At 42.3% G+C, this 25,799-nt stretch overlaps 1 protein-coding gene across 2 annotated transcripts; it reads right to left on the bottom strand.

Annotated features, from left to right (window-relative positions):
* Positions 1 to 1,281: 1,281 nt before the first annotated feature.
* Positions 1,282 to 25,527, bottom strand: GCNT1 (glucosaminyl (N-acetyl) transferase 1). 2 transcript variants are annotated; one of them, XM_053466804.1, is made up of 2 exons: positions 25,285 to 25,527; positions 1,282 to 2,794 (listed from the first exon to the last, which is right to left on the bottom strand). In XM_053466804.1, the coding sequence occupies exon 2, from the start codon at positions 2,657 to 2,659 to the stop codon at positions 1,376 to 1,378; it is 1,284 nt and encodes a 427-aa protein (XP_053322779.1). In that variant the 5' UTR covers positions 2,660 to 2,794; positions 25,285 to 25,527; the 3' UTR covers positions 1,282 to 1,375. The 2 variants fall into 2 exon arrangements, with proteins under 2 accessions (XP_053322779.1, XP_053322785.1); XM_053466810.1 differs by lacking the exon at positions 25,285 to 25,527 and adding an exon at positions 6,275 to 6,337.
* Between the last annotated feature and the right edge of the window lie 272 nt (positions 25,528 to 25,799).

The following is a 25,799-nucleotide window of genomic DNA, read 5'->3' as shown; positions in this document are numbered from 1 at the left end:
CACACACCTGTTTATGTGACACTACAAGATTAAAGAAAAATATAATCTGTATAAGAGCGGTTTGTTTGGCTGGCTGAGGATTGCAAATAAATGAAAAATTAGCAAACATATATTCACACACACTCATTCATTTTCCCATAAAGGCCAGATGATTGAAAAGAGAAATAGAAAAAGGACTAAGAATGTATGGTATGCCACCAATTTAAATTCCTTTGGAATTATTGCCCCTGGAAAAAAAAATCCAATTTCAAAGAATGTTTGGGACGTTGCCATTAAAAAAGGTATACACTTTTTGACACTGGCAACACTTGCACGGAATGATGCCCAAGCAACAAGGTGAGAGTTCAGCTCCTGTGGAACCTATAAAAGGTGGAGCTTTCCCACAGGTACACATTTATAGTGCCATCATAGAACACTGACAGTTGGGTAGTTACTGGTCAGTACATCAAATATAAAATTACTTTACCATTCTTACCTGCCACAGCCATCAAGGAGCAGAACACAGATTAAGGCACTGTACAAATACACCTGTTGGCCATTGTGTTGTCACTAAGAGTTATGACCTCTAAATTGAGCCACCATCAAAGATTCATTGAAACTACCCGAAGTTCTAGTAACTACAAAAAAGGCCATGGCCAAACGCGTGCTTCAAAGCAAGGCAGCAGCCTTTAATATACAACTATGTGTAAAAGGAGTACAAACATTACACATATGGCTTATGGTAGACTCCACAAAGACACTTCATTACTGGCAGGTGTTACTGTTGAATAAATAAAAATAAATATATAGAGACTTTCCCCTGTTATCTTCTTGTAGATATGTTACTTCGGCCATCGCTTCAGAGATACTTAGTCACCGGTTCTTTACACATGCTCATAAACATAATAAAATGGCTTCCAACCTCAAATTTGACCTACACAGCAGATTTGAGAATGATTCACAACACACCTATTTAACATCACCATGTCACCTTAAGGTTAGAGAAATTGGGCATGAGTCATAATGGTCATGGTTGTCCACTAAAAAGTGAGACAGAGGTAAAAACCTCTCTAAGTGTATATCAAGCCAGGAATTTGCAGGTAACATTTGAATTTACCACCTTTACTATGGATAATTAGGGAGAAAAGTCGTCGAGCCGCTACTGTAAAAGGTTTGCCTCGCACTGTACAAGCTGTAGGTGAGATGACTCAAAATCTCCTCTCATCATCCAATACACCAAAAACTAAATCAAAGGCAATCACTCCTTTTGCAAACAATACAAAAAATGCTTGCAGGTCAATATTCTTTGTTAGATTTACGCACAGATTGAGTGCAGCACAATTTAGTATAATAGGACTTTTGGACATGAAAAGCACTGGGGATTCCCACTCAAAATTTACAAGTCCCTTTCTGGATGCAGAGCTGTGTGTCTCAAGTGTTCCTCTAGGCACTGGATCGCAATGGGGTCTGTATCGATGTCAAATTTATTGGCAAATAAATGGTGTTTTCCCAGCATTAACTGCAAGTCTCCAGCACCGAATACACAAACGGCACGAACATGCGTCCCGCTGCAGGGTGGATATGGTGCTCCCTTTGACACTTCCCCTTCCAAGTACTGCCATTTTACAAACCTAGCAATCGCGTTCATATCGGAAATGTCATATTTGCCGTTAGCTGGCACAGAACCTGGCACTTCTGGAATTCTCTGTAGAGTAGCCCATAAGTATTCATCTGGACTGTAGGTGTCTTTAGACCATTCCAAAAACGCCTGAATTTTCTCATTTCTCAAAACATAGCTCACAAACGCTCTACTGACAACAAAATAAGCACTACCGGAAAAAATCGGAACTTGTAACGGCGGTGCCTTTTTGTCGGTTTCAGTTTTGCGGATGGCACCATCCATGATCTCATAATGTTTCCTCCACCGTACTTCCTTGTGTGGCGGCATCTTTTCGGTTTCAAGGCTGTTGGCACCCTTTAAAGCTTTTAACGCCTCCACAGTTTCTCTGTTGGTTTTAATAGGAAAGTCCATACCACAGAGGTTGATTAAGTATTTCCACTGTCCGCCAAGAGCATGTAGGTCCTTCATGCAGTTGAGATCGGCCTGAACGCGAGACCATGATGCATATACCACCGTCTCCAACTGGCTGGCAATAAAGACATTATCAAAACAGGCTGCAAGTGCCTCAACTGCTGCCTTAAAAGATTGAGGGGATTTTTGGTCAACATGAATGCAGTAATAATTTTGGGGCATATATATGGAACGCAAGAGTCTCTCTAGCATGTCAATCTTATGGTGAGCGACTATCGAATAAGCAATAGGGAAGTCATTCTCTTCCTTGCTTAGAGGAAAAAGAATATATTTCCGATCTTTGGTAAAAGAGTCACAGTCTTTTGTCATATTAATGTAGTCATTTTCCGTCAGCCGTTGATGCCGTTTTTTGTAATCAACGGTTAACAAATCTAGTTTGGCATTCTGGATCTCTTCGATATCGCCGTGCAGAATTTTGGTGCAGTTCACATGACCGTCCTCCCTAGTCAACTCCAAGTTGCGGCCGCTACCGCTAAAAAACGATTTGTGGTGATTTTTCACCACTGTTATGGTTGCTATCATGAGAGCGGCGAAAAGCAGAAGGTTCACTCTATTCCTTTGGCAGTGACGTAATTTTCTTTTCAGCATTTCAGATGAGAGTCTGTGCCCTTCAAGTGATAAAACTAAATCGCTTTCACAATGAATGCCTTGAATGAGAAAAGATGATTACACTGGGTCTGATGTCAACCATAGCATTTCTTGGCAACAGGAAGCAAAGAAAACCTAAAAAGAAATAAGAAGTCATGAGTAAATGGCTGTACAACTGCATGATAAAAACAAACATGTCAATCATTTATTTATATATACACGTTTCGGGTTTTCTTGGTTTAACCTTTCATCATTTCACTTTTTAAAACTTTATCAGGAGATGCCTTTGGGGACATTCCAGACCTTCACAACCGCAAACTGCTTACTTTATACTACGATGCGGGTTTTTTCTCTCTCTTTTTTTTTAAACTTTTATGTTAGGGGATAGCAGGAAGGGTGCTAAGTGTTTGAGTCATTTTCTTTTTCTCGATTTAACCGGTTATCATTTTACTTTGTCTGGAGACGCCTTTGGGGGCACTTCCCAGACCTCACGATCTCTCATGTAACCAGATGGTGCAAAGACCACCTAGCACAAAATCCGTAGGACAAAGTCGTGCACCCCATGGCCAGTACCCGGTTAACTATGTATTGTGCAGAGTCAGCATTGCCCTTCATATACAAGAAGCTGATGACTAGTGAAGTCATTGAGCTGAAACAAAACTCCAAAGATGCAGGTAAGCAAACGGAAGGAGAAATATTTCATAGATCAGTGCACACTTCTCTATGTAGGTGCGCTAGATCAGAAACTGTCATTACAGCTAACTAAAGACATGATAAATGCTAAATTCAATCGGTTCTTCCATGTGGATAAAGAGCTTGACTGCTTTTGTATCCATTTCTAAAATTTTACTTTTAAAATAGATATACAGGTATGAAGCATGGACTGCATATTGCAGTACTGCAGGTACTGCAATATAATCTCATTCCAAAAAATGAAAAAATCCAAAAACATAAAATAATTATAATCATATAAAACCCAACACAGACTCTTTTAAGATTGCTATGGCAACAACAGGTGCACGCATCCACATCACATGACAAATGTGTGTTTCTGGCAAAAATTATGAATGAGGCATTCGACTACTAGATCGCTAAATGGTTTGCATGATAAAGATTAATCAGGAAAGAGATCTCAAAGAGCGAGAGGGGGAGATGGATAGATCAGAGAGAGCATTTAATAATTCTCTCTTACAAGGTAAACTTAAAGGGGTTTAATAAAGTCCAGGAGGGAAGTTTATCTCAACTGAGCAGAAAGGTTAGAAGTGGAACAGAGGTTTGGATGTAATGAAAGGGCATTTTACTTTACTGAGGGGATGGTAGATAACTGGAACAGCCTGCCAGCAGAAGTGGTAGAGGCCAATCTAGGGAGGCAATTTACGCATCCAATGCATTGGCATAAAGCTATCCCAAATCTATGACCAGACCAAATCTTTACATTAGGCAAAGCGGACAAACTAGATGGAGCAAATGGTTCTCTTCCCTGCCATCAAATTGTAAGTTCCTATTCCTGGAATGGGTTTGGGTATATAAAAGTATTATGTGCAACAATTACAATATGTGATACAGTTTAAATGTAGTTCAAAATACAATTTAAAACTAAGCAGAAAAGGTAGAATAGTATCAGTTTTTATTTTGTATTAAAGGATAGTTAAAACCCCCTACCCCTTTAAGAGGCTTTTAAAAAAGCTTTTAAAATGATCTACCTAAAAAGGGGAAAAAAAACAAAAAAAAACCCCCAGGTTTCACTAATTATTGTCCCTAGTGAGCAGGAGTACTATAATAGCCCTTACACATTAACAGATAATTGAATTTAAATGCAGCCAATTCAGTTATTCCGGCACACACTGAAATACAGTTGGGCACTGGCAGTTGGGACACTATCATGGCAAAAATGCTTATCCTGCTTTCCGTTACATAAATTATAAATTATTATAAATTTAAATGAGCCCTTAAAATATGAAAAGTTAGTTTTGCTTGCCTCCTTTCTGGCTGGTGTATATACAGAGCATATGAATTGCTGGTCCCATTGCTAGTAACCATACAAAACAAACAGCAAGTCACATTTTACTTTGTGTACACAATAATAATAAAGAAAAGAAATATGTATTTAATTGCAAGCCCAGGTTAGTTCAGAACAGGGCTTGACAAATCCTGGGCGCCAGGTCATCGTGACTCGAAAGCACTACCTGGCGCCTGGGAGGTATGCCTGGCTGGGGCTGCTCGTAAAACTTTACTTAGGACATGAAGTAGTGCATATCAGCAGATGCAACCGGGACATACAGAAAATTGCTGCATACACTAAACCCCGATCCTCCTTCCTCAGACCTGTCTGCAGGGCATGTAAACTGTCCGCCGCCGTCTCTCGGGGCCACGTAATGCGGGTGCCGTGCGTCCATGGCACCTGCCTCAGCGCCCCCTAGTGTTTCCTGTTGCAAATGCTTATGAATGCTCATGCACACTCTTCAACCTTTTCAAGTGAGAGAGTGCCACCTTTAAAATAAAAATAAAAAGAAAATAAAAAAAATCTATTTCTTGGCAGTCTAGACACCCAAACACTCATTAGTATATACTTACAATATACAATACATTTAAAAGCTGAAAGAAATAGTGTTCCAATTAGCAGTGCATAAGCGGCAAGCAGGTTGATTATTATACTTGGGGAATGTTTCTATCCTGATCAATATTTTAGTGTGATTTCGTGTACGAATATGGTTTGAAACAAAATAATTGAATTTTACTTTCCTGGGAAATACCTGTCTCCTAACTGAGGTAGGGAAGGAAGATAAAAAAAAACAAAAAAAAAAAACCCATGGCAAATGCATTGCAAATGCCATAATGGAAGCAAACATACTCATGCATAAAACAAATTTGGGTGGGTAATAAACGTGCTGCACAGAAATTCAACCTCTCATGCCATTCCCGGAAGTACAACAGGGAAGGCAGCTCTTGAAAGACTTTCCTGGTGAAGCTGCGTCTGCTGAAGACAATGTCAAGGTGATAATGTCTAGCGAACTTATGCAGGCTACTCCTGACTGCAGATATGTTTGGAAGAGGCCACAGCTCTCTGAACAAGATGCAGTTACTGGTGTAGTAAAACACACCTGCTCATACCCAAGAAGTATCATAATCTGTTGAGGATCGTGGACAAAAAGGATGGAAAATGAATCTCCGTCCTCGCTAACTAAACTAACAAGGGGGAAAAAAAAGAAAAGAAAAAACAAGACACTTCTTTTATGGAGTGCTAAAATCTTACCCAATGTAATAGCTACCTGGCGGCACCGGACCTTTGTCTGGGAAGGCATCCAGGGCTGTAATTTGTACTTTCATAGTTGCAGGACACAGTGCCATTAGAACTCCATCCTGCAGAAAGTTTAGTATGACAGTAAATCTCAACCAGAGGCACTACTGTCAGATTTTATAATGTGCAACTGGTGACATGTTTCCTGCTGTGCATAAGCATCTAAACAAAAAGGTTCAGATAAGCTTTTGCTGACTCATAGGCACCTTTCAAAAATGTCAACTTTAGAGAACCAGGATCCAGGATCTGGTTGTACAACTGGATCTCGAGACAGACAGCACTGAGAGAGGCAAGGGTGGTTTCTGTGACAATCTCACGAATTCCAAATACCAGATGTATGGGGCATGGCATCTAGACCTTGCATACTTTTGCCTGGGTTCCGGGAAGGAAAAAAAAAAAATAAAAAAAAAAGTGTTGACAGCAGTGGACATAACCTCAATCTCTAGATGATTCATTTACTTTGCATTACAAAGTGTTGACTGACTTCTGTTGTGACATCGCCACTGACTTAATGACTTCTAAACCACTAGCAGTTTGCAACAGTTCAGGAAACAAAAATGTTCTCTAGCCACCATTCGTTCACCAATTTGTTTTTAAATACGCTATCCAACCCACAGAACTGGTGCCAGCAGCGATGGATGTCCAATCGGGAGAGAGCCAGGAAGGACTGAAGTGGTGCACGTGGGCCAACACCCAAGAGACAACATACCTTTAAATAATTATTAGCCCTAGGGTTGGCATGCTGAACCTGATAAAAACCTTATTTTCCCACAGCAGTCGAAGAGACTGTTTAGGGCCATCCTCTACTTCTCAGAGCTGAAAAGAGTATAAATGGAAGGTCCAAAAAAAGAGAGACCCCAAGAGGTAATATTCACAATCCTAAGGAATATCTAATGATTTGCATGAATGGGTATATGAAGATATGCATCCATAATATCCATTACACCCACAAAACCAAAGTAGATTCGACTTCGCTATTCTGAATTTTATTTTACAGCCGTTATTGTTACAGAGCACATACATGGGCAGAGAAGATAGTCAAGCACCATACTTTATTTGTGAAAGAAAACCTGCTGCCAAACAGAAGGAAACAGCCAAACAACATAGAACAATGGGGGGGTCTCTCTCTTTCTAGCTCCAACAGACAAAATAGTTAGGGCCAAGCCATCCTATCAAAAGCCCTTTCAGCATCCAAGTTCAACAGCATGGCTGGCCCCATCGGTAGGTCCCTTACCCCCGACTGACAATTTGTCTGGCACTTTTAACTGCATGTCTGTTAGTTACAAAACCATTTTGGGCTGGTAAAATAATTGAAGAATGAACTTCAGGTATCTGTCTGAATTTTATTTAATAACTTGTAGTCTGTGCTTGACTAGAAGAGTCAAAGGACTTCTGTGTGTAGTTTAAAAGATGCTGGCTAAATCAGCATGGTTTGGTATGTCTGAAGTTGAGAAGGAAGTGGTCGGTATTTAAGTCAGATTGTGCTTGGTTGGGGCAGAAATATTACACAAGACCAGCATCTGTTTTCTGGGTTGTACATTCCATCATAACATACCTTAGAGGCAGGTATTTTTAAAAATAAAACCACAAAGAACTCGAACTTTACTATTGCGTGGGTTGTCTGTATCCTCGCTGCCACTTAAGATGCTGCCCCTGTGATAAGCGAGCTTAAAAAAAAAAAAAAAAAATAGAATGTATTCTTTGAGAGAGCTGAAGTAACAGAGTTCAAGCCCTTTTGATCGTACTTAAAAAACCCTCTGACCATTTCATGAGGCATAGGTTAGAGAGGAACGGTAAAGATTGGAACTCGTAAGTTGTTGTGCGTAAGTATTAAGGAGGCTTATGTGTTGAGCGGTTCCCATCGGAATACGCGATGTTGATAATTAGTGAATGCCGCAGACAGTGAAGAGGCCTCTGTGTGAGATTACATAAATCCTTATAGGGAGGGGAAGTTGTAAACTGTCAACGCACAATGATGAATCAGCTGAAGAATGATACTGTTAGCATTAAATATATCACTCCATCCCAACCATAACCTTTGGGTGTTGTTCCAACAGGAAACATTTCCACCTGAGCCAAAAAATGTATAGCTAAACACCACATAATAAAGTTGCCACTATTAGCGTAAACATTTCTTAATGACCCAACTCGCTCAGCACTAATAAGAACCCCATATGATGAAGGTGATCAACTGAAGTGACCTGTGAACATAATATAAACAAAACAGCTTATACGTGTATCCTCCATTTGCTTTGTGGTCGACATTAATAACCTTTTACCTTGTAGGGTACAGCAAAATAATCTCAAGAGATAAGAGTTCTGTGGGACAGGTAGGTTCAAAATCCTGCAATGATATCTTGTGTGTCAGTACAGTTGAAAAGTTGGGTTATAGAGCCCCAGATGTGATTTCCTGTGAATTAACACAGTCTTCCACCAGCTCCGTGTTAGACAAACTCCAATGTTTGCTGAAGCTTCCCTAATTTGCTTTCTAGCAAAGGAGATACTCATGCCTGGGAACTCCTGGGCTCTGGCTACCCTTGCGGGCAGGGCCAGCCAAAGGCAAAATGCCGCCTGGGGCGAATTTTAAAATGCTGCCCCCCCCCATATCAACCCTTCCTCTGCCTCCGTCCCTGCCGCCCCCCCCCATATCTACCCTTCCTCTCCCTCCGTCCCTGCCCCCCTCCATTATCTACCCTTACAACCCCCCCTTGTACCTACCTTTCAGCAGTCCTGCGGCGCGTCTCCCTGTTCGGTCTCGGTGCCGGCTTGTAATGCTGAGCCAGAAACAAGGTAATCTTCCGGCACTCAGCATTACATGCCGGAAGATTACCTCGTTTCCGGCTCAGCATTACAAGCCGGCACAGAGACCGAACAGGGAGACTCGTCGCAGAGGAGAGAGGAGCGTCCCTTTCTCTCTCTTTCGCTTATAAAAAAATAAAAAAAAAAATAAAAAAAAAAAAGACGTCCTCCAGCGATGACTTCACTGCGACATTGCGCAATAACATCTAACAACTTTATTAACAACTGACAATTGTCAGTTAAAGAGGTATGGGGCATGCTGCTTGCATCTCAGGCATCTAAGCAGCTACAGACCCCCAACATATACCGTTAGAAAGGTAATCGCCTCACCTTTCCAACGGTATAAGGCTTGTAAAAGAAGAATAAACAATAAGTTAAAAAGTAAAAAAAAATCTAACAAACTAGTTTAACTAAAAAAAAAAAAAAAAAAAAAAGGGGTTAAATTTAGCCAATGGTAGAGGGAAGCAATTTTTAAAACACAGGTTTTGATATTAGAGTTTAGAAAAATAAAATTACAAACTAATTTTTACAGTCGGAAATGAAAATTTTTTGGACATTTTTGGCTTTATTTTGCAAACCCAACGAGACATACACCTAACAAGACATATAATATGGTATATTTGGAATCTGCTGGGTGTGCTGAAAAAAACAATATGTGGTTTGTATAGTTTATTCCAAAAAAAATTACTTCTAAACACGTTGAAACGTGAGCTGCAGCAAAATGCTCAAAATTGCCTTGGCACCAGGGTGGGAAATGGCTTAGCAGCAAAAAGGTTAAAGGAAAAATGGGCGAGGAGCGGGGCGTGTCAAGACCCTGCTCCTGCGACCCGGAGGATTCGGGTCTTGACCCAGAGATTGCCAGGTATGGAGATACCTAATCCACTACTCGCGGAGGTCACCGTGTTCATGCAGGAACTGCTGAAGCCAACCAACATTCATTAGCTTCTCTTAATGACAGCAGTGTTTTAGATTTCTTCCGAGCTTTTCCCCAAGAAGGTTCAACCATCATGGAACCATTCCATACAGGACTTCTCCAGCTTGTAAAGGTGATGCCACCTACTTCTGCTTCCACTCTTATTGATCATTAAACACTTGAGATTTTGGGCAAGACTCCTCTCTGCAATAGGTTGTCAATATTGCTCACGGCTAAAAAATGAAACTGCCATATGTCAGCATAATAGTAGCACATATGTTCAAAAGGAAGACAGACTAACACACCTGTTAAAGCAAGCACTCTCTGTTGCTGTTCATCTTCTAACAAATATGTTTTAACTGTGAGCGGTCATAGCTTGGAAAGCCTTGCACCCATTACCTGAATATAAGCTGTTTAAGATTGTCACAAAGGTAAATCACAGGTAAATACATTTTGGAAAATGCATTTCTCACAGTTACATCTTAACCAATACAACTGCTTTTTTTTCTAGCAAAACCACAACTTGCCATACACAGAAACAGATATCAGAAGTGTTTAACTCTACCAGGGAAATGGTAATTAAATAAATCCTAAAAAGCTGCCTTAGGTGGTTTGTACAGAATTTTCTATCAATTTATTATAGACAAGATCACCTATAATGGAGGATTACACTTTCTTTTGAATTTTTAAAATGTTATTTTAAATGTTACGTTTGAATGAGCTCTTGTAACCCAATTCAGAATATTTCCAGACAATGTCCAGCTATTCGTATAGGTTCCAGGATCCATAGTAGAATGTTTACATATACTGTAAACAAGTTTACATTTAGTTTTGCAAGTCTTATACTGTATGACTTAACTATTAACGGCTGTCCAGTTTGTGTATATTTAATTACAATTTAACGGAACATATACACTTTTAAAGTGTTAATCGGGAAAAGACAGGCTACATAACAAGCATTTGTCGTACGTAGACCGCCAAATCGTCCATTAACACAGTTTATTTGTTACGAAACATAACTTTGCAGATTATAAACAACCCCAGGTCTTGGCCTCTTGGACAGGGATATGCATTTGGCAGACTGGAGAAAAGTGTAGCAAGTGTCACACTACTTAACTCCTTTACAGTGTGAAATACTTTTTGGTAATAATTACGCTGTACATTAAATATTTTAATGCCCCTTTAAGCATATTAAGTCTGAAAGGTGAAAGAGAGCTACTGATGAATTCAGCTTCTGTGCAGCTTGAAAAAAGGTGTATTGCATAGTGTAAAGCTTACATAGCCGTGCAAACAAGTCACAAGGCAGAAACAGCAAGAGTTGTATTTATGTGAAATGCCAATGGGGAATCTTACAGGAAGTAGAGTCTTATCAGACTATGAGGTACTGCATAGACTGAGAGCTACTCAGAAATGTGGGCTTTATCTCCTACATGCACATGTGCGCACACAGCAACAAAATACATCACAACACAAACTACTTTAACAAAACCCCTTAGTGGAGGACCAATAAGTCATTTTTCTTGGGTTTTAAAATCTGTCCCTCTACGGGTGAAGAACAGTTTCTCTGGCCCATACCGTAAACCTAAATATCCACTAACCTAAGCCTCCCACTCCAGACAAGGCTCTGGAAAACCTCCCTCAAACGACACACAGACGTCCAGAAATGTAATGCTGTGGCTCAGGGATCTTCTTTTCACTCCCTTTTTTTTGCCTGAACTTACTCCCCAATCAACAGACTCTGTGACTTGAGGGAGTTTACATGCCCATCGCCTTCATCAAAGTCTGGGACCGGACATTCAAAATCCCACATTGTTCAAAGCGAAGGAGCACTGACCCAGCCTACTCTCCAAAAGTTTTACCGTAGGAGTCCACATACATGGATTTGTGCAGCACCCGTGGACATATTACATTACATTTATAATATTACATTTATTTATATAGCACAAGCAGATTCCATGGTGCTGTTACAAGTCATAGAACATTTTAAACTCACACACACTAACAAACTGGTACAAAAGGAGAAGATGGACCTGCTCTTGTGAACTAACAGTTTAGTCTGTGGTTTAGAGGGAAGTGAAACAGTAGGAGAGGACTGCTCGGATGGGGGTTGATCTGTAGAGGTTGTTGGTCATCTAGATAGCTTGATTAGGATGATGGCTGAGAGTGTTAGGAAGAAAGCTGGCTTTCAGAGAGCTTTTGAGTCACGCACAAGGGAGAAAGTCTGACGAAACAAGTAAGAGAACTTCCAAAACCAAACACCTCCCTGGTGCTAACAAATTATATAATACATTAATGTAACAAAAAAAAAAAAACACACATTAAAAAACATATGGCTATTTTAAACTACGTCCTCCTCTCAGGCGCAAAGACAACAGACTACCGAAATATGCATGCTGGCCAAGTATTGCAACAGAGCACATTATAGCACAGCGGGAAACCAACAGTCCCCGCATTATTACAAAAGCTGACCTGACAGGAGCCATTGACAACGTGCGGGCAAACACCACGTTCCTACCAACAGAAACACCAACTCCTGCTGTCAGGCACCATAGAAAAAAACAAGCACGGTATGATTCATATATTGGCCAAACATTGCAACACAGCAGGAAACCAACAGCCCTGTATTATTAGAAATACTTTACAAATACTGGTCTGACATGACAGAACCCAGAACAATGCATTCCTGCTACTGCGACTAGTGAAAACAAATTGAAAGACAATTAATTATTCAACCACTTAAAGGAAAAGGCAAGACGTGATTCAACAAACCATCCTGCCACAAGTCAGGAACTATTTTAATGCCATTTCTAAATGGACACCTACAAAGCGTTATGTACATTTCAACACATTCTTATATTTTACATATGTATTAGCGTAAGTCTATTTGTTTGAGTATATTCGTCGGCAAAGGAATCTGAACTGTATCATTCAGTAATGAAAGAGCGCCTTGTTGAATCAAGAAATCAAAAATGTATTCATATACTTGTCCTGATTTAAAGATATTTGTACACAATGTGTGTAATATATATATATATATATATATATATATATATATATATATATATATATATATATATATATATATATATATACACACACACACACACACACACACACACACACATACTTTTTTTTTTAAATAACTCCCATCTATTAACCCACTGCACTAACTACTCAATATGCATTTAAATTAGCTATTTAAAAAAAAAAAAAAATACCCCTACAGTCAGCTAAAAATAATTATTTTTTTAAACCAGGATCTTGGAACACAGGGAATCAGTTTCACTTCATGTGTTCTGTCTCTTTAATTCATGATCAAAGTGAGGAGGGAGACAGAACAGATGGAAAGGCTTCGCCATTTGACCGTATCCATGCATGTTGTTGGCAGTAGCAGAGATCACACTCACAGAAGTGCAGGGAATATGCGGTAGGCTGACCACTCTGGTCATTGAGGGTCAGCTACAGCAGTGATGCAGCGATCACTGATATTGGACTTTTTTTTTTTTTAACCAAAGACGTACCAGGCTGAACACATCGTCCTGTATGTGATACACTCATTAACAGTGCTGCTTTGAGGAAGGCTACATGTCGGGGCCTCTACAGACTCCATGCGTATATGTGGAAAGTGCTGCCAATCATTTCAATGGGAGAACTTTCTTGCCACTGATTAACAGCTGCAAGTGGGCATTTGCTGACAAGAGCTGTTGGACCATGCAGCAGGTCAGCCTCTTTTGTGTTAGGTCAACACATTACTCCAATATACATTATTCTATAATAAAAGAGGAAAAAAAATAAAATAAAAAAAGATTATGGACAAACGAGACCAGGAAAAAATTTGTGCCAACCATGCTCTGAAGAAACACTCATGGTTGATAGGAAGGAAATTCCATTGTGGTCCAGATTATTATAAATCTATAAAAGACAATTGGTTTTAAAGTAGTGACATGGGTGTGTGACAGGTTATGGGATTTATATTAACCTATATTTTAGAGCCCATAATCCTATTGTTCCTTTCTTATAGGGCCTCAATTTTCTTTAGGAAGAAAAAAATAGAAAGGATGCAGGGGAGATGGAGAGAATTCAGTCTCTGTATGCACCAGAAAACTAAAAAAAAAAAAATAAAAAAAAGTTCTACAGCAACTTCCCAATCATATTTCCAAGTTTATGTGCCAAGCAAGCCGGCATGGAAAACAGTTTATATCACTGGATTAGGTGAAGCGGCTTGGTTGTCAGGGTGTTCACACTCCAAGTGAGGCTCATGAGAAAGCCAAGGAGTTATGCAGATGGAAAATGATGCAATCTGAGCTGCGTGTCAGCCATTGAAACACTGTCATTTTTAGTTTTCTTATTTTGCTTTGTTACAATATCCAACAGCCATATTGTATGGATACATAACTTGATCCAGAAACATCCCAGAATGATAATTTGAAATTATTCTAGCCTTGGTGCCCGAATAATTATAATTTTAATAAAGACAGGAGGCGAGTATTTTGCATATCTTCCTTTACTCTCACCAACAGCAGCAAAGAAAGAGTTAATAACACAAGTGAAAACAACCAATAGAAACAGTACATAGGTGGTATATAAACTCCTTAACTATCTTCCTCTTCCTCTTTCGTCCGCTGTGAACCGGAACTGAAGAACGCAGCAAACCATCTAGCAACGTAAAACCGAACCCAACACTCAGAACAGGGGCTCGAACTGGAACCAAAGTCAAGAGCAAGGCGACAATGCACTCCAACTGGGAAACAGAACCGCTATGACACGGAGATGGTATCAAGCTGAAACAAAGAGAGAGAGACATAACAGAACCAAATTCTTCACAAACATGGTAAAACACAGTAGAACGAGCATCACTGACAGTCATCACAAATCATCAAATGCAACGGAGCAGACAAAACCCCAAGAAAACACAAAACGAATTCAAACCAGGCTTACTTACCCAGAGTGTACACCTAACCATCGGGAGGGTAGGGAGGGAAAATACTCGCCTCCTGTCTTTATTAAAATTATAATTATTCGGGCACCAAGGCTAGAATAATTTCAAATTTTAAGGCAAGACAGGAGGCTTCGTATTTTGCATTTTTAACGCCGGAAACCAACGCCATTGCCCCTGAAGAAACCAGACGGAAATATGCCCGAAAGGTGGCGGCACGGGACCAATCCGCCGCTCGCAGAATAGCCACTAAAGCTCCACCAGCCCGAAGGGCACAGGAGGCCGCAGCCCCCCTGACGGAAAGAGCACCGATGCTCTTGTAGGAGAAGAAAAACAGCCTTGAAAGGTTTCACAAAGGAGAGGAGGAGTTGAGATGTCAAGACCGGACGTATCGACGTCGTGCGTGACAGATAAGTCCTGACACACCCGGCGACACATTTTTGGGTCGTCTAGAAAAAAGGGATAGGATACAGACGAGAACAACTCAGGGGAGAATAGAGACAGCATGAGCATCCAAAGCGCTAACATCTGAAACCCTACGAAAGCATAAGAGACACAACAGAAGGGTAAGTTTCGCCGACAACTGTTGGAGGGAGTGTGAATCGTTGTCTGGCCATCCCGAATGGAAAACTAACACGACAGCTACTTCCCACAGAGAACCGTAGCGCGGCGCCGAAGGACGGGATAAATGAATACCACGCAAAAGGTGGCAGACTAAGGGAGCCAAGGGGATCCATGTGCCGTCCCAAACTCCAAGGAGCCCAGCCTCGCCAAGCTGTCCGGTATGACATACTGGTACCTGGAGCCCAAGATTTGCGGAGCAAGGACTGAGCCGCCTCCAATAGGCCCGAGACCGTTCGGGGTCCCCTGAAATCGTCCATACGACCAGGAGATGTCTTTCCAGGATGAGCGCATGAACCTGGACCTCCGGGCCCGTCAGGGGATAGTACAGAGATGGGATCTCCAGAGGATCCTGGGCAGATAACTGCAGCAGGGCTGGAAACCACGGCTGAGCATGCCACGGGGGGGGTCACCAGAACCAAAGGCCCCCCGTCCCAACACAGGTGATGGATGACCCTCGAAATGACCGTCTGGGGATTCGTCCTGGATGCAAATAGGTCCAGGTGCAAGACCCGACCGAGAAGTCTCCAGTCGCTCGCATCCCGCCAGTGTCTGGAGAACCCGTCCGCCAAGAGAACCTCGGCGCCCGGGAGGTATCCTGCCGGCAGAGTATGTTGCACGCAAGGCAAAAGTCGAAAACATCCTTTGTTACCTCTGAGGTACTTGGACCGAGAACCCCCTAAGCGGTTGATATATCGAACTGCCGACATGCTGTCTAAGAAGCCTAAGAAGAGAAAGCGGCTTGGGACTAGTTCGGATTTGAGAGAATGGACTAGAAACCCGAGTTGGTGAAGGGTCTGCACCACGAAATCGGTCTGGGCGAGCAGGGTCTCCCGGCAGCTAGAGAAGAGTAGAATGTCGTCTAGATAGACTATACACCTGATACCCCTGGACCTGAAGAGAGCCATGACCGGCTTCAGGAGTATTGTAAGGCACCAAGGGACTGAACTTAGGCCGAAGGGAAGGGCCTTTAACTGCCATACCTGCCTGCCCCAGCGAAACTGAAGAAATCGCCCGGAATCTGGGTGAATTGGGACGGAGAGAAAGCGTCCGAGAGGTCTAACCATGTAAAGCAATCGCCTTCCAACCTAAGGTCTCAGAAGAGACGGATACCTTCCATTTTGAAGCGGCGAGAAACAAAGCATTGAGAGCCCGTGGATTGATCACTGGGCGGAAGTCCCCGGTGCATTAGCGTACCAGGAAAAAGGAGCTGAGGAAACCGATTGATCCTTTTGCCCGCTGGATAGCCCCCTTGTCGCGGAAGGTGCGGAGTTCTGCTACCATTAAGGCCTGATCGGTAATGCCCTCTGAGATGTGGGCGGTCAGCGTACTTGAAAGGGGGGAAGAGCTGAAAAACTATCTTGAAAACCTGTACTGTTAGGGGGATCCAAGGGTCCGACGAAATCCACACCCAGTCGTGGAAAAAGATGATATATGGCCCGCAACCCCGAGGAAGGGAACGAAGGACAAGAAGCATTCGGACTTACCGAAAACAGAGCGTCCCCTGGGAAAACCAGAAGCGCCTCTACCGTCTCCACGTGGGTTGAAGGCCCTCTGTTGGAACGGAGTCCTGTAGGACCTCTGGTTCTGAGGGAAGTACCAGGAGCCTGTGGATGAACGGCTGGCGGCCCGGCGGTCGACCAGCCCTCCCAGAAAAACAAAGGTCAGTCTGAAAGACCTTCCTCATTGACAGTTTGGCCTTATTCCATGATGTCATCACGGATACGTGGCGGTTTAATTCCTTGACAAATGTGTCTCCAAACAGTAAGTGGCTGCACCTAGGTCTTTAGGGCCCAATTCCGCCAACCTGGGATCCTGGGATCATCTAGGTGGGGCTCATCCACCAAATACTCACGGACGAAGCGTGAGTCAAAATCTCTGGGCAAGACCAGATTTGCTGAAGCCTCTGATACACTAGATGAATCCGCGTGCCATACGTCCACTATAGATAATGGGTCATGCAAAGGAGTGTCAGGGGGTTTTGGGCGTTTGGCAGGTACCTTACCCTTGCCGACTGAAACACTACTGCCAGTCCAAGGCCGTTTGGAGCCGGACGCCTCTCCTTCAAAGTTCTCGGATTCTGACTCCGATGGTATTGCCTCTGGTCTGGAGGGAGCAGGAGGCTGCCCTTGGGGCAAATTGGCAGACATTTTAGAGAAAAAGGATTCCACTGAGTTAGAAGACTTTGCCCCTAACCAGGCCATAAAGGCATCCTGGGATGGAACAGTATCCTGAGACATTATGTCTGTATAAGGTAGGTGATGAGAACAGAGGCTCAGCCTGTATATTGTGCAAGGCCACAGGGACTCAGCCCGTATATTGTGCAAGGCCACTGGGACTCAGCCCGTATATTGTGCACGGCCACTGGGACTCAGCCCGTATATTGTGCACGGCCACTGGGACTCAGCCCGTATATTGTGCACGGCCACTGGGACTCAGCCCGTATATTGTGCACGGCCACTGGGACTCAGCCCGTATATTGTGCACGGCCACTGGGACTCAGCCCGTATATTGTGCACGGCCACTGGGACTCAGCCCGTATATTGTGCACGGCCACCGGGACTCAGCCCGTATATTGTGCACGGCCACCGGGACTCAGCCCGTATATTGTGCACGGCCACCGGGACTCAGCCCGTATATTGTGCACGGCCACCGGGACTCAGCCCGTATATTGTGCACGGCCACCGGGACTCAGCCCGTATATTGTGCACGGCCACCGGGACTCAGCCCGTATATTGTGCACGGCCACCGGGACTCAGCCCGTATATTGTGCACGGCCACCGGGACTCAGCCCGTATATTGTGCACGGCCACCGGGACTCAACCCGTATATTGTGCACGGCCACCGGGACTCAGCCCGTATATTGTGCAAGGCCACTGGGACTCAGCCCGTATATTGTGCAAGGCCACTGGGACTCAGCCCGTATATTGTGCAAGGCCACTGGGACTCAGCCCGTATATTGTGCAAGGCCACTGGGACTCAGCCCGTATATTGTGCAAGGCCACTGGGACTCAGCCCGTATATTGTGTAAGGCCACAGCCTGTATATAATATGCAAGGCCACAGCCTGTATATAATGTACAAGGCCACAGGGACACAGCCTGTATATAATGTGCAAGGCCACAGGGACACAGCCTGTATATAATGTGCAAGGCCACAGGGACACAGCCTGTATATAATGTGCAAGGCCACAGCCTGTATATAATGTGCAAGGCCACAGGGACACAGCCTGTATATAATGTACAAGGCCACAGGGACACAGCCTGTATATAATGTGCAAGGCCACAGGGACACAGCCTGTATATAATGTGCAAGGCCACAGGGACACAGCCTGTATATAATGTGCAAGGCCACAGCCTGTATATAATGTGCAAGGCCACAGGGACACAGCCTGTATATAATGTGCAAGGCCACAGGGACACAGCCTGTATATAATGTGCAAGGCCACAGGGACACAGCCTGTATATAATGTGCAAGGCCACAGCCTGTATAAAATGTGCAAGGCCACAGGGACTCAACCTGTATATAATGTGCAAGCCCACAGGGACTCAACCTATATATAATGTGCAAAACCACATGCACTCAGCCAGTATATAATGTGCAGAACCACATGGACTGAGCCTGTATATAATGTGCAGAACCACATGGACTCAGCCTGTATATAATGTGCAGAACCACATGGACTCAGCCTGTATATAATGTGCAGAACCACATGGACTCAGCCTGTATATAAATGTACAGAACCACATGGACTCAGCCTGTATATAAATGTGCAGAACCACATGGACTCAGCCTCTATATAATGTGCAGAACCACATGAACTCAGCCTGTATATAATGTGCAGAACCACATGAACTCAGCCTGTATATATAATGTGCAAAACCACATGGACTCAGCCTGTATATAATGTGCAAAACCACATGGACTCAGCCTGTATATAAATGTGCAAAACCACATGGACTCAGCCTGTATATAATGTGCAAAACCACATGGACTCAGCCTGTATATAATGTGCAAAACCACATGGACTCAGCCTGTATATAATGTGCAAAACCACATGGACTCAGCCTGTATATAATGTGCAAAACCACATGAACTCAGCCTGGGAGATGCAATTCCAGAAAATTCCCAACGAATATTGAAAGTAATGCAGGGCTCACCCTGTAACCACTCCAGTGAGGCACAGATAAGAAGGAGCCCTTTAGAGTAATGCCAGCTATATGTGGTTCAAAATCACTTCCACACACATCATAACTGTAATGATCCAGAAAATAACTGAAGAAACTAGCGACCAAAACTCACAAAAAGGGGTCCCAGATAGGGAAAAGAGAAGGGAAAAATCCCTCCCAAGATGCACAGATGCAAAGAAACAATGAATATAAATAATGAAAGACAAGTAAAAAATATACATACAAACATATATTTATATCAGAAACCTATACTGTATATAAATGTGCATACCCACCTAATTATCTAGAATTAGGTGAAAAAAGCAATATGTAATGAATAATAAACAGATATTATTCAATAAATCAGCAATAAATGTAGGTAGGAAGAGGACTGACCCGCAGCTTTGGTGAGCAGCAAAGAAAGAGGAAGAGGAAGATAGTTAAGGAGTTTATATACCACCTATGTACTGTTTCTATTGGTTGTTTTCACTTGTGTTATTAACTCTTTCTTTGCTGCTGTTGGTGAGAGTAAAGGAAGATATGCAAAATACGAAGCCTCCTGTCTTGCCTTAAAATTCTATATTTATGCTAGATAAAACACAAAACAATCTTGTGTCCCATCATTGAACACGTATTAGAGTTCTTCCAAAGTACTTTAGATGCCTTCTTTACCACTGCCAAGAAAGGGTACAGGCATAAGGGGATCTCATTGGACCCTCTGGAACTACAGGAAAATAGTGGGGGTGGCATGAAATTGTTTTAATCCATTTGCACCACTTACTTCTTTTGGGATTTACAACTGTGGGTTATAACAGAACAGCACAATCATAAAACAAAACATGGCAACAAAGAACAAAAAATGAAGTGACCCCTGTTCTGCCTACCCTTAGTTCTTAATACTGTGTATTGCCTCCTTTAGCATCAATGACAACATACAGTCTTTTGTAATGGTTGTCTATGAGGCCCAAAAGTAGGTATAAGCAGCTATATCTACCCATTCGTCATGGCAAAATGCCTCCAGATCAGGCAAATTATTTGGCTGCCTTGCATGAACCGCACACTTTGAGATCTCCCCAAAGTTGCTATATGATATTCAGGAGACTGATGGCCACTCCAGAACATTCACCTTTTCTGCTGTAGCCAATGAAGGGTCAACTTGGCTTTGTGCTTAGGGTGATTGTCATGCTGGAAAAGTCCAAGAGTGGGGAAGAATGCACATGGTCTGCCAGTATTTTCTGATAACATGCTGTATTCATCTTGCCATCAATTTTCACAAGATCCTAAAGCTCTATTTTGGTCTTGGCCTGAAGCTGTGATTTCTGGCATATTGCCACCGGGCTTTTTTGTGGCATTGGTGATGTGAGGTTTCTTTCTGGCAACTCTGGCATGTATGTATCATCGCATTGTGCTCCTTGAAACAACCACACCGTCTTTTTCAAGTAGTCTGTACTTCTCCTGAGGTTACCTGTGGGTTTTTAGTTGTATCCTGAGCAGTCTTTCTGGCATTTATGGCTGAAATCCTTCTTGGTCTACCTGACCTTGGCTTGGTATCAAGTGACTGAATATAAACCTTTTATCAAGGCCATTTGGGTGATAACGGTTATCATTATGATTTAAATAGGAGCCAAACAACTATGTGATAATAAATGGCTTCATATGACATTTTTTGCCTAATCAGTCATATTTTCAAGATCAATGCCAACATTTCACAATTTCTGCCAGGGTATGCTAACTTTTGAGCACAGCTGTATATATATAAACACACGCTGATAATATGTTTATGTTATGCCTAACCCCATCAAGACCGGGACGTACCTGGTATGCCATGGTTTCATGGTACCTGCAGACCGGGACGTACCAGGTACGTCATCCCAAAAAAATGCCCCCATGTCACCACAATCATGGTGATCGCAGGGGCGCCACTGCTGCTGTCTGTCCAGGTGTCTGGGCAGACCAGCACAGCCACCCCAAGCCTTCGATCACTCCCACGGAGCGATTCTGTAGGCTCAAAATTAGGGCTGCAGCAACTAATCGATAAAATTGATGGTGAAAGTCGTTGCCAACTAAGTTCATTATCGATTAGTTGAATCAATTTTTATCAATTATAAAATGAGGGTTTTTTCAGAGCAAATACTCTGAAAAAAACCCCTTGTTTTATAATCTGTTTCAGTGACTCACAGCAGTTACTGTGTCAGCGTGCTGTGAACGAGTCTGTAAATCTATGAGGGGACTATGGCATATCTGGGGGGTATAAGGCATATCTGGGGAGGACGGAGTGACATATCTGGGGGTATAAGGGATATAAGGTATATAAGGCATATGTGGGAGGCAGTGTGGCATATTTGGGGGTATGTGACATTTGGGAGGTAGGTTTTATCAAAGTTATTTTTTTCTCTGATTAAAAAAACGGCCAACTAATCGATTATAAAAATAATCGTTAGTTGCAGCCCTACTCAAAATGCAAATCACCGGCAATCGCGTTTTCAGCCACCACAGGCAGCTTCAGGGAAGGGGGTTGTTTGTTGATTGGCACAACATTCCCCTGCTGTCTGATCGCTCCATGAGAGCGTCAGTATTGCATTAACCCCTCCAATGCCACAGCATTTTAAGGGTTAATACCCATTTTGTATGGGGCTCTGCCGCTGTGGAAGCCCAGGCAGACTAGCAACAGCAAAAAAGAGCCCCCACAAGCCTTTTGAGACTCCTCCATGCAATCGCCGGTTTACCGGCGATCATGTCCCAGCTGCCAGAGGCAGCTTCAGGGACAGGGTGAAAGGATTCTTCGGTCTCCACATGACCAGCCCCAACCCTCCCCCTGCTTCCCCATTGCTCAATTAAGAGTGATTGTGGAGTGTTAACCCATCCCAGCATTGCAGGGGTTAATATAAGGCCCCACAAGTTTACGGGGACTAAATATCAATCAATGTTGGGCTCCAAAACAAAAAAACTACTGAAATACTGTGTTTGGATAGAATGGGTTTGTTAAAAATGAAAAATGAGAAATTTTACTGCAATCAAAAGTGTTAAAATGCCCCTAGTAAAATACTTTGGGATATCATCCTTCAAAAAATATACTTTTGTTTAGCAGTTTTTCTTTTTCTGGCCGCTATTGGGGCGCATCTCCCAGCATACCACAGTTAAAAAAAATCTTGTTTAGAAACAGCGATGCGCGTCATTCATATTTAACCCTGTAAGTGCCAAAATAAATGAAAATACCAGGCAAATGAGGCATTTCCAAAAACAGGACAAATACCTAAATACACTTTTGGAGGTTTTTTTTTCCATTTGCATTGGTTATATATATATATAGTTTTTATAGGTGAAACTGTGAAAATATTTCCTTTTTTCCACCCACATTTTTAGATATCTTTCATATTAATGATGGTTTATATATAAAATGATTTCAATAGAAAGCCCTACTTGTGCTGGGAAAAAAAACAATATATAATGTGTGTGGGGTGCACTAAATGAGTAAGTGGGCAATCACAGTTGAATAAAGTCATAGCAAAAGCACAATAAGCACAAAAAAATGTCCTGAAGGGGTTAAGCAAGATAACATTCTTTTCACACCCCCATATTTATGTTACTTTCTGCATCAGCTTTACACAAGAAGACAGGTAACCATTGTAGGTAGCGTCCCTAGGCATAAATAAAAGATATATATATTAAAAATATTCAGTATAATTTGCTCAAGTATTAAAACATGTTTCTGCAAGTCAAGGCACAGGGAGGCTGAAAGTGATGTGCACGTACTGGCTGCCTGAGCATGATAGGAGTGTGGTTGCTAACAACTGCCAGCAGCTTACATCAATCACACTCATACCATGCCAAGGCAGCCAGTACAATAACTTTATGTAATATATATATTTTTTTAATTTTGGGCCCCAAAATTAAGGGAGCATCTTATACTTGGGGAAATACGATAAGTTATATACTACTTGTTATGTCAGTGTTGTACATTCTACAGGGCTGTGGAATATGATGGCGCTACATAAAATAACTAATTATCACTTATTGTAGACCTGCCAACTTACTGCTACATCACACTTCTTACCAGAGAAGCCAATAATAAAGTCACATGGCGATAAACTGCATCATACAAAGACTGCAGACAGTCTGACTCTGACTTGTTTGGTGCAGGCATCGCTTTCTTTTAAAGCATTTGAATATCCAAACTGTTCAGGTATTGCCTTCCGGCAGAGTTAGCAAGGAGCACCGGCCTGTGGAGTAGAAACCACGCAGTGTATGTATGTATGCATGTATGCATATAAGTGAGAAGAATTGAATCTTCTTACTAAGTTCAAGGAAGGAGTGTATATGAGGATGTAGTTGTAGAAGACAAGAGGAGGTTGAGATCATACTGTGACTGCCCCTTTGTGCCTCTTCAGTCATCTAAACCGTAGGCAAATAAAAGCAGAGACAGAGTTTTGGGGGCTGAGGCTAGGTTTACGGATAAGGGGAACAAATAATCATTAAGATGACTGAACCCTGTGCACCTTTTACTCACATGGGCGAGTGAGCTGAGTTCTACTTCTATTGAGCTGCCCTATATGCATCATATCACATGACAGCAACAAATCAATTTGCCCTTTAGAATAAGGAGGGGGTATTAAGATAACACCCTGCACCGCATGTACCCACCTTTGTGTGCTCATGCTTTCATGCAGGGAGTGGTAGTTATGTTAAAGGGACAGCAACAAAACGAGTCAACATATTATTAAGGGCTGGAATTTGACCATAGCTTTAGTCCCAACACACAAAATAAAAAGATAAGTTAATCCCTTTTATAAATGGTATCTTCTTTTCTGGTACTGGGGAAATAAGATAGTTAGTAAATTCTGTTAGTGATCGATTTAATCTACTGAAAAAAAACATATGCGATTAATTGTAACAAATTGTATCATATACCTTTTAAAAAAACGTTTCAGTGGCTTTTCATTGATCCACCCCACAATTAAAAGATCTCCATCAACTAAAACTTTTAAGTCTTCTGCGGTTCTGTATACCTTAACTACTAGTAATTGATGAACATTAAGAGACAAATAATCAGGAAGGCATAAGGAAGTCCATTTCAAAGCTATAGATATCGAAAAAGTTAATAGCAGATGGAAACGGAAAGCAGACGGTACTCCTGAAGATGATCAAGCTATATTCCGCTAAAGACGCCAACTGTCTGATGGTGATGGGATTGGTAATCCACTCAAATTGGAACACCAGAGGTTGACTATCGTGGGTTACATCCGAGTTTTCGGAGGGGCAGGAAAGCACCTGTTTCCTGTTAAAGGGTGTCAGGTCTGTGCTGCAAAGAGTGAAACTTAAACAGAAGTCCTTTAAATTGCTAGGGAAAAAAACGACAGGATATTGCCTAGTCAAGCGTTTCCTGCATGGGGTATAATACTTACAGATGGATTATTTTATCTAGAAAGAAGGGCTACATCAATGAAAGAGGGAAAAAAGTATATATATAATATATATATACACACACACGTAGAGGATAACTTATTAAATTCAAAAGGTAAATTGGAATAGCCAAAGATTTTTTATATATGTATTATCACACATAGTTAGCCATCCCAATCCACCACGGAGCAAAGCAAGTCTATATATATATATATATATATATATATATATATATATATATATATATTATAAAATCACAATTAAAAATGAAGTGTCAGATTTAGGAGATGTGTAGGTGAACGTGCAGGTGTACTGTGCAGCATCACTGTAATGAGTGTGTGTGAGTGAATGAGTGTTAGAGCTATTTACCAAAAGACCTGTTGTCACGCCATGCGAAGTTTCTCAAGGTGAGTCTGACATTTGCCAGCGATATGACTGCACAAACTAAATGAGCCGTTAGCACGGCGAGCACTGCAGATGCGAAGCTTACCTCGAGCAGCTCCATGAAGGCGAGTCTCCATACATCCTCCGGAGCACGTCTGGCAGCCTTCGGAGCGTCATGCAACGTGGTCCTCCGGTATATCTATGCACCAGCACATCACCAGAGGAAGTACCAGTGCCTCCCAAACCTCTGACTGCTAGGCGGCAACCCGCAGGCTGTCCAGGGAGGTGAGGCAGGCACTTCCTCTCCGCAACTCCTCCCTGGCAATCGCTCGCCTTGTGCCTCACTAGGGGCCGCTTCCACGTCGGCCTGGGGGGTGATAGAGTGCTAAGCCTGCCAGGCTGGGATCACTGTGGCGTCACTTCTGATGCTCCGCACACTCATTTACCTTTTTTTTTGTTGTTGTTGCTTTCCGCTTGATGTGTGCCTTCATTGAGTATGTTGGAACGTGAGCGCCACCGCCTGGAACTCATTGGAAGTGCAGCGCTGATGTTCGTCACTTGCTAATTACACAGTGAAGCAGCTGCTGCTGTGGAAATTCAGTGAAATGTAGGCTTCTTTAT

Source organism: Spea bombifrons, chromosome 1 (genome assembly GCF_027358695.1).
Source record: "Spea bombifrons isolate aSpeBom1 chromosome 1, aSpeBom1.2.pri, whole genome shotgun sequence".
NCBI lineage: Eukaryota > Metazoa > Chordata > Amphibia > Anura > Pelobatidae > Spea > Spea bombifrons.
Note: the sequence above shows the minus strand (reverse complement) of the source record. Positions and strands in the feature narration are given on the sequence as shown.